The sequence below is a fragment of the Astyanax mexicanus genome, chromosome 1 (assembly GCF_023375975.1).
Source record: "Astyanax mexicanus isolate ESR-SI-001 chromosome 1, AstMex3_surface, whole genome shotgun sequence".
NCBI lineage: Eukaryota > Metazoa > Chordata > Actinopteri > Characiformes > Acestrorhamphidae > Astyanax > Astyanax mexicanus.
In genome coordinates, this window is record NC_064408.1 from 22769031 (window position 1) to 22779468 (window position 10438).

General features: G+C 36.0%; 1 protein-coding gene across 1 annotated transcript; it reads left to right on the forward strand.

Annotated features, from left to right (window-relative positions):
- Window positions 1-5021: 5021 nt before the first annotated feature.
- Window positions 5022-8465, forward strand: tmem174 (transmembrane protein 174). The gene is made up of 2 exons (XM_007259625.4): window positions 5022-5865; window positions 8136-8465. The coding sequence occupies exons 1-2, from the start codon at window positions 5126-5128 to the stop codon at window positions 8251-8253; spliced, it is 858 nt and encodes a 285-aa protein (XP_007259687.3). The 5' UTR covers window positions 5022-5125; the 3' UTR covers window positions 8254-8465.
- Window positions 8466-10438: the final 1973 nt, after the last annotated feature.

Sequence of the window (10438 nt, forward strand, 5' to 3'; positions counted from 1 at the left end):
GAATCTTTGAAACTGAACAAGGTTATCACAAACAATACAAAAAAATGCAACTCTAAATTAACCAGGTTTTCATCGAATGCTGAAACTTTTGCTAAACTTTATTTTTCAACCATGACAATACAAAGTAATTAAACTGGGAAAATTTGATTTTAGTGTAGTCAGAAATCTTATAACTATAATTAGCTGTCAATTTTTTTTATATATTTTGAGGACCAAAAGTCACAGTAATCTGATAAAGACTTTATATAATATATATATATATATATATAAAATATGGATTGTTAGATATTCTCTTTTGAGAAGTTGCACCACAGACACAGACAGTGTAAGCAGTGCAGGATGCTGCTCAGTCTCAGACAGTGAGGAGAGGTAATTTGATCTTGAGCTCATTCGTCTGTCTCTGTTAGTGGCTGCGCGAGTGTCTTAAACACCATAATGCTCCTACAAAGGTGCACGCCATTCAGCACTTAATTATGTATTCATGCCTCCCTCTCTCATCTGCTGTCTAAAAGTCTTAACTGTGATGCGTGATGACACGGTGACAGGTCTCTTCCTCACGATTCACACTCTACAGGATTCAGGACGTGAGAGATAGCATCTCCTGAGAGATGAGCAGACTGCTTCAGGATGCAGCAGGAAAATACGCCTGCTCGTCGACGTGTGTTTACTTTTGCGAATGAATAATTTATGAACAGGGGAGTCTTTATTTAAGGCAACAAAATAAACACAACTCTGTGAGGGCAAGAGACTTCTTGTTACTGAAATAACATCCAGAACTTGCCAGTCTTTTCCAAAACTCATGATATGATATATATATTTACTATAATATTGTGTGTGTACAAAAACAAAAATATTTGTTTACTTAATTCAGTCAAGTCATTGTTTTGCTTTGACTCAACTTTTACACAACAGTCTTTTACTGTACTGAGCTGGTAATTTCTAGTATTTTATGTATAATTAATTTAGTTTTAATTTTGCTGTTTTCACAACAATTCAGCAATTGCACTTAACATGGCTTATATTTTAATGTTGGTTTAATAAAAGAAATCCACATTTAATAATAATTTATTATAATTAAATTAAAAATATATTAAGTATGTATAAATAATAATACATCATAATTAATAAACCATATTTTTTATATAATCTGCCAACACTGACAGCATATTCCTGAGTGAACAGTGTAGCACCAGGCCAACACATGGTAACCCTTAGCAACACAAGTAAATTAAGGTAACTTGTTCCTATAACCTACAACCCCGAGGCCTGTCAGATACCCAGTATATAAAATACAAATGCACACTCAACCTTACCTATTCATTAATGATGGGTCAGAACATACCCAATATGCAGATATATAGTGCCATGTTTTCAAAGAACATAGAAAACAGAAGTGATATTTTAATATATTATGTGATGATTCTGTGTGATCCCTGATAAAGGCTCTTTGCCTAACATTATTTATTGCATGAATATTTAAATAAATACATTCCTTAGTTTGCTTTGAGTTTAAGTTTATTTAACTTAACTAAATGCAATTCACACAACAATCTTAATTTACTCTTAACTTACTGGATACAAGTATTGTAAATTAAATTATTTAGTTTTTATATTTCATGTTCATGTCACGTTCTCGTCCTCTTCTGTGTCCTTCCTGTCTGTCTCTGTTTTTCCTGCCCTCTTGTTTGTTTATTTACCTTTCCTAGCACATGGCCCTCTCTGTGTCATCCTTGTCTCTGCCCATGTTTTCAGTGCTGGAGCCTGTGTTCATTTGTAGCTCCGCCCCCTCATTACCTGTTCCCAGGTGTTTCCTGTATCCTGTTCCCTCTATGTGTATTTAAGCCTCTGTGTTTTCAGTGTTAGTTTGATGGTTCTTGTATGTTTTACCTCTGTTAGGTTGTAGGCTTTTCTTTGTTTTGAGTCTTTGTGTATTCTGTAGTTTTCATAGTTACCCTGTCTGTTTATTTCAATTAAATTCAATTCAATTTTATTTATATAGCGCTTTTTACAACAAAGGTTGTCACAAAGCCGCTTTACAGGAAAAACAGGTCCACGCCTCTTATGAGCAGCACCACAGAGATGCCAATTTTATGGTGACACAGTGGCAAGAAAAAACTCCCTTTAAGAGGAAGAAACCTTGGAAGGAACCAAGACTCAGTCCGAGGAACCCATCCTACTCGGATTGAGTACTGCACTTGTTTTATATTTATTTTGGTTTATTTCTGTTTAATAAATTGTTATTCCTGCATTTGCGTCCACTCTCCGCGTCCTCTTCTCCCTGCTGCACCACATTTCTGACAGTTTACTTAAAATGGCTCATTTTGTAAAGTTATTTAGTAAATATCTAGTAAAATCACAGAAACCCACCTAATTTTGCCTAAACTGACAGCATAATTGTGTATTATCCTTATAAATTCCTTATGACCCTTATTAGCACAGAATAAAGGTAACTTGTTCTAACAGCCTACAACACTGATACCTATGAACTATACCACACACAAAGGACGGTAGTTTTATGGGACACACTAACGTTATGTGAGGGGTCAGGATATACCCAATACGCAAATATAGAGTGCCATATTGACAAAAACATTATCGTCTATTGCTACAACTCACAACAACACAATAGCAATTTGCACAATTTCAACCTTTTTCCAAAAAGGTTATGGTCTGGTAATGAAGAACAGAGTAATAATGTGCAATATGTGAGGATTTGTTATTTTGTATTACTATGAATGAGTACGTTTTATTACGGGATGTTCCAGCATGCTCACACACTCAGGTTAGCTGAGTTAAAACTGGTAAATTTGGAGCTTAATAAGTTACATGTTCTGTTCATGGCTGAGCCATGGACTGCTCTGGTTCAAGCAGTTCAAACGACTTGTCAGATCCCTTCCAGGCTCCACAGAAGAAAGTGAGTCTTTGTAGAGCTGGGAAGATGTGTATCTTCTCCATCTCCCGCTCTGCTCACTCTCATACAGCTCACATTTGCTCCTGACACATCATCGCGTGATCCCTGATGAAGGCTCTTAGTCTAACATGCGAGAACGATTGTTTAAGCGCTGTGATACGACTTGTGCGGTGATAAGTAATGTATAACACTGAGTCTTAAGAGGCGACAGTGTCAAATGACATCTGACAAGGTGAACGGGGGCTGGCGTTTCACAAGGCCGTGCGTGCATCTGCAGCTTTTTCCTTGTCTGGAGGACAGAGCATGCGTGCCTGCCTCCTGCACTCTCCCCTCCAACTCTACTTGGCTTTTGCGTGCATGCGAGTGTAACGAGGCATCGGGTAATGAGCGCCTCACACATTCACTCTCCGACCAGAGAGATGAGATAATGTATCAAATATTCTCCAATTGCTCGCAATTGAAATGAATCGCTCTCAATTATTCAGACAATCTCCCCAATCACCCTAATAGCTACTGCAATTTGGGTGAACTCACACACAGTGTTTACATGAAAAATGAAGTTGACATGCCCTTTTGCTCTGCGCTGAGATGTTTTTAGCTTGATATGACAGGCTACATTTTGAATTAGGGTCTCTGATATTTGTTTTTTTTTTTACATGGTTTGAATTTAAGCTAAGTACTGAGTTCCATTTTACAGTAAGATAGGACTAAACAGCACTATTATTCAGTTAATTCTACACATATTATTATGTTTAACTATTTTTTCCTGCATCCAGTAAATGAATATTGAAGTCATCCAGACTATGAAGGAACACATAAGGAATCATGTAGTAACTTAAAGGGTTAAACAAACCAAAATACTCTGTTAAGCATTTAGGTAGCTGGGGTGCTGTTAACTTGTGGTTTCTGAGACTGGTAACTCTAAAGTTAAATTGGTAAATTGGTAAATTCTGATGAATTTATCCTATGCAACAGAGGTAGCTCTTGGTCTTCCTTTCCTGAGGCAGTCTTGATGAGTGCCAGTTTCATCATAGTGGTTTTGATGGTCTTGATTTGTGACTGCAAAACTTTAAAATTCTTTAAAATGTTCTTGTAATTTAAAAGGTTGAATTTAAAGTGTGTTCATTTTTTTTAAACTGGAACTACAAGTCATGAAAAGTACACTGTAGTAGGCTATAATCACATTAAAAGACTAATCAAAAGAGTAATAAATTGTGGATTTTGATCATTGATACATTTGTTCATGTTTTCTCTGTTGTTTTGTCACGCTACTGTTTTTTTTTTCTAAATTTCATCTCTCCACCAGAATTCAACTCTGCATAAGCAATATTTTACTACTTGTTGTGTTATATGTTCACATAATAATCCTAAAGAATAGATATATGGCAAATTATGGCAAGAAAAGTCTACTCATTTCAACTACCTTAGACTATGAATGTAAATGTAGCTGTAGAGACTTTAGGCCTTCTGTGTTTTCAGAGAAGTTCCAAATACTGAATAAAAAAATATCTTTCTAGTATTTTGTTGCTTAAAATCATTGTTGTATTATTTGAAATCTGCGAGATCAGTCTTATTAGGACAGCTGTGGTAACAGTTCCAGTGGTGAACATTTATACTGTCTGTTTCAGTTCTGGATGTCAGACAGTGATCAGAAAGATACTCATCTTTGAAATGTAGTACTTTCTCTGGCTTGCTTAGGTGAATATTTCTTTAGGTGGAGGGTTGAAACCCCAAGCCAAACCCCTCCACCTCTATACTTATATGCTTTTGTATAAGATTGTAATGTGATTCTTCAATAAAATGACAATTCTGTGACTGTCTACCTTTTACCAAAATATAATTTTACATGGAATTTGAATTCTTAAATCCCAAGATCCCATAACTTTGTCCAGGGTTTTATTTCTTAACATGTCCAGAAACTTATTGCATAATTTAAAGCAAGCTGCTTGTACAGTCAAGCCAGTCAATTTAAACACATGTCCAAAGATTTAACATTTCACTGATCTCTTCATAATGGCTAGGTGGTATGCTAAGCTCCTGCGCAAGGAGCTCCTGCGCAAGGTCAAAATTCCTCTTAACCATTAACCAAAGTTGTAAACCAATGCTGAAGTGACTGAATAGATACAGCCCAGAGGACAAAAGCTGGTGGCAAAACAAACAACACGGCTTGCATGAATCCTTCTTCAGTAGGGCAACGTTAAACAGGCTGCACGAATGAAACGCTACAGTGTTCAAGATCTTTGGAAGAACCTAACCGGGGGTCAGTCTCAGGAGGCCAGCGCTGGTGCCGGCCCGTCTGAACCCAACAACGGCGTTGATGTCAGCACTGTGACCCAAACCACCAGACCAAACCCTGACGATTTCGCCATGAATGTGGTTTCAGTGGTGCCGGCTCAGCCGCCCGGCCATCCGGAGGGTCAGGTATCTGACGGAGACAAAGCAGGCGCTGCGCTACTTTTCTCTGGCGTCTTCCTGAGTCTGGTAGGGATGACTTTCACCGCCATGGGTTGGATCAACTACGAGATCAGTAACAACTTCGAGTGGACGCAACTGCTTGGGCCCATCCTGCTGTCTGTAGGGGGCACATTCGTGATCATCAGCATCTGCAAGTTTCGGATGTTCTCCTGCCAAAACTGTAAGATCCAAACGGATGAAGGAATGCCCGAGGTTGACCTGCCTCCACTATCAGGACCCTCTTTTGTCTTCTCTGCAGTCAATCAGCCAATCACCTTCCACAGGGCCACTGTGGTGCAGTATATCCCACCCCCGTATACCTCCTCGGCCATGCCGAGCAGAGGCATGGGCTCAATGGCTGGACTTCAACCCAGCCATCAGCCGCTGGCTGTTACAGTGAGCACACCACCACATTATTACAGCATATACCCAATGGAAAACGCAGCTTTCTCTGGAGATGATGAAACGCATGAGGCAATGACAGAAAGGATGGAAGCCAGGTATGATGCAACTGTCTTATTTAAATGTGTAAAATGCTGGTAGGCAGATAAATCAGATTTCTTTTTAAGTAAAAGAACCAGAGTTTTAATTTTTAGGTAAAAATGGTCCAGCAGACTAAGGTGCTGCACTCCAAATGTAATGTTGGTCAGCACAGGCGTCTGTTAGCTGATGTATAGTAGCTGGGTTGCTTTGCTTTCCTTTGAGTGCACTGGCTTCCCACTGTAGCAATGAAAAGAGGTGGTGTCTGACTCTGTTACACATGTGTGGGAGAATGCATGTGTAGGCACGCCTCCTAGTATTAAGAGCAATGCTACTGATAGGATGAGTCCTTATGATTTGGTGGGTTAACTGCTCTTCCAAATTGGAGAGAAAACGGAATAAAATTTAAATGAGTAAATAAATAAAAAATAAGGAAGAAAAGGACATTTAATCTACTTTAGTGTTTTTAAACTGGTGTAAAGTCATACTGTTAATAAAGGTTAAACTGTAGTAAATTTAACATCTTTTCTTTTTGTGAACTTCCAAATAGATAGATAGATAGATAAATAGATAGATAGATAATTAAAAAGATAGCAGCCTAATTACAATACGAACAAGGGAAAATAATCAAAAAGCAACAAAAAATTTACCATAAATAGAAAAATAAACAAAACAAAAACAATAATTTTTTTCACTACAGGAATATCTAAACAAGTAGTAACAGTGATATTACTGTTAACCTAAATTGTAAATATAGAATATGAAATATAAAAATAAAATAAATAAAATGTCCAACATGGATGCATAAGCTTAAGGATATGTACATGTGTGAAGAAAAAGACTCAAACATATTGCATTAATTGTTTAAGATTTATAACCATTTGTTTATAGTCTTTCTATTTTTGCAGGCTTACTGGCCTAGAGTTTAGACATATAGTAGCTGTTGCAAGTAAAAACGATAATCATTCATTTAAAAATCCAGATAAACAGCAGAAACATTAAAAGTGGCCAAATAAATGATTTGTTTCATTCTTAAAAAGAAGAGAGGCACTGGTGGGACTTCAGTCACCTGAACTCAAATTATCATAACTTTCATTTACTAAAAACAAAACTTAACCACCCCGAAAAATTAGTTACTGATGCAAAACATTTCAAGGAGATAATTCAGCATCTGCTGATGTCCATGATTGCTAGACTTATTGTTATTCCAGACTTATGATGTCAATGGGTCCCAGTACAATATTAAAAATTTACTTTATTTTAAGGGAATGTTTCTAGATTTATATTAAATATTAAATATTAACCCCCTAAACAAATTCTGAATCTCCATCACGTTTGAATTGGTTCTTTTCATATGTTTTCGGTCATCTCAGTGCCTAATCGCAAAACAGTGGTGAGAAAAGTAATATTTTGTCTCAGCACACCCTTTAAAGTGTCATAAATGCAAATAGCTCTATTTAGGAATTATCATGTAAAAATGGTCATGTAAAACAACAACAACCCACACAAATATTACAAATCAATGAGAAAATAAGTGAAAGAACATTTTGGGGATATTAAAACAATTTCCTTTTAATTGCACACACAGATATCAGCTATGTCTTAGTAAACAAAGTTCAACACAGTTGATTCATCATTTTAAAAGCAGGCATTTTAAAAATAAGAATTATCTGTTACTTCCATTGTTTAATAAATCAAATTTAAGTAAAATATCCTCAGTACTTTATGTTTGCTTGTTGTCTTGTCAGAGCTCACCACTCACAGGCTGCTTTTAAAATGTTAATATGTAACCAGGTTAATATTTTTCATGCCTGTCACTCTTTAAAGCACGTCCTTCAGTAGATGTTTTATCTCCATTGCTTCTGTTAGAGCAGCTATATAACTCATAGACTAAAAGATTATATTGCTATATCTATGTGCATCAGAAATCATAACACATTTTCACTCTGTACCATGATGTATGTATATCTGGGAGGAACAAGAGAGTGTTTCCTCCCAGTGATTAGTGAGGGGAGGAGGAAATAAAACATGATATTATTGGTTAATATTAATTTTCTTGCTCACTGGTGCGAGGTTATTCAGTATCAGATGTATCAGATTCTAGAGATTTTAGATCTGGACAGAAGACTCATGAAAAAGCTTGAAATTTGTTGTTGAAATGACATACTACAATGAATTGTGTTTAAAATTGCCAGGTATATGAACCTACAGTGTAATGAATGTCTATTTTGATGATATGTTGACTTGCAATAAACCACATAGTAAAGAATGGGTGTTAACTCTTTGGCAGGATCCTGAGTCAGAGGGGAGATGTGGAGGAAGAGAAAGCAGGAGCTTCAGATAACAACGCTCCACCCAAATATGAGGATCTTTATCACAACACACCATGCGACAGTTCTTCCAGATAAAAAAAATGATAATAATAAAAAGACACTAAAGTTCGTACAAGTTTCATCTGCATCTGAAACTTAACATGGAGCAAAGAATGCTTTTAATGTTGTGATTCATCTGCAACATCTGCTGGCGGATGTTACATAGTTACCCCAGGTAATTCTGAACAGTAATAATAATAATTAAAAAAAATATGCAGTTATACAATAAACAGCATGTTGTCACTGGTCATGTGGTCCTTTTATTGCATTAACTGTTTGTGTAAAATCTTAAAGCTATGGGATTTCACTGATAAGCTGCATTCTAATGATATTTTTTGAATATTTTTATGCAATCAGAGAGAAGCTAAACAAGATTACATTTACACTTCACTGCATTATATTGCAAAATGGCAGTAATGTCTTCATTTCATTGTTTAAACAATACCATAAAAGCTCACTTGTTGTTGCTACTTTTCTTTGGGAATCTGAAGTTTTTATGTGTGACATGATAACGTCATCTTTTTGCAGTCTGGAGTTCATTAAGGTTTGAGTTCTAAGTAATATTTTAAATTAATTATTTTTAATAAATGAGACGAGTTTACATGATTTCAGAAGTTACTTACAGGCTGTAAATACGTGTTCATAATAAAATTGTCCAAAATCGCAACTACAAATAATGCGAACAATATGGGATCACGTGATTATAAAAAAAACTATGAAGTTACGTGTGAAATTATATCGATAATATGTGATTGGGATAGCAAAAATATCACATCTAAAACAGAGGGAATATTTATTAAACCATGATGTTGAAAAGTAATACAGAACATGTATGTATGAATGTATTTTTGAAAGGTTATGATATGGAATCATAAAGCTCTTAAATTCAAGGTTAAATTTTAAGTTAACCGTTTTTGCGCTTCTGACGAGAACTGCGTGGGCGCACCTGCACTTGGCCACACGGGGGCGAAAAGAGTGTGTGTGTGTGTGTGTGTGTGTTTGTGTGTGTGTGTGTGTGTGTGTGTGTGTGTGTGTGTGTGTGTGTGTGTGTGTGAGAGAGAGAGAGAGAGAGAGAGAGAGAGAGAGAGAGAGAGAGCATTTTCAAGAGCTAGTTAACGAGCTAACCAACCAGCACATGATATATTATGATTATGAGCTGGATTTTATTTTAGCAAAAAAATGTATTTAATGGCAGTTCACCGACATGTGGACCAACATATGTAAAAAAAAAACAAAAAATATGCACAATATAATAGTAAAGTTAAAAGTAAGGATGTCTGGACATTATAGCACATATTCATACCTGTCAAGTCTCCCGTTTTGGCCGGGAAACTACCGTATTTTACTCCTCTTTCCCGCCGTCCTCCCGTATTAGTATTTTCCCGTAAATTTCCCGTATTATACTAAATAAAAAAATATATAGGCCACAGGCGACAATGCACTGACCGCTGTGTGTCTCTTAACCAATCGTGGTGCCGGTTCAAGGAGAAAGTCCCGCCTTTCAGGAGAAACAGCCAATCAGCTTGCTGGTTTTGCGGAGAGCTGTTTAGTGTGGGGGAAGCCCCGCCCCTCCCCTCGCTGTGAGTTCAGGCAGCTAGTCGGAGCAGCTGTCGTTAAAACTAATCTGGATATACAGAGATTTTTCTAAAAGAAAGGTAATTAACCATGTAAACTGTGATGAGATTGTTTCTGATAGCTGGTTAAAAAGACTCTTCTCTGAATCAAAACATAAATTAAACCAAATCTACATATATATATATATATATATATATATATATATATATATATATATATATATATATATATATATATATATATATATATATATATATATATATATATATATATATATATAATGCCCTGCCCTTATGTGCCTGATCAACCAATAACTATAATTTCCAAACTCTATTTGTTCAGGGCTAGTTTTAGGGTTTGTTAGATTTTGTTTAAATCTCAAGTAGTGTAATGTATTATTTAGAAGGGGTAGAAGAGATGGTTGAGCTGGAGAGAGAGAAAATGTGAAGAGGGCTAAAATTAACTGAACTGATCAGAAGTGGGCTGAACAATAGGAAGAAGTATTAATGAAAGATTAGTAATTGTGTAGGCCCCTTAGGACTATTATTTACTTATGGAATATATCTGATCCATGTCCTTCTTGTAAATTTGTGCACCCTTCAATTTCATATATATATATATATATATATATATATATATATATATA

Excerpts from the sequence above, each read along its gene's own strand:
- tmem174 (XM_007259625.4), top strand. The coding sequence starts at position 5,126 with ATGAAACGCTACAGTGTTCAAGATCTTTGGAAGAACCTAACCGGGGGT. Across the intron at positions 5,866-8,135 it reads ACAGAAAGGATGGAAGCCAG|GATCCTGAGTCAGAGGGGAG; the intron begins GTATGATGCAAC and ends ACTCTTTGGCAG.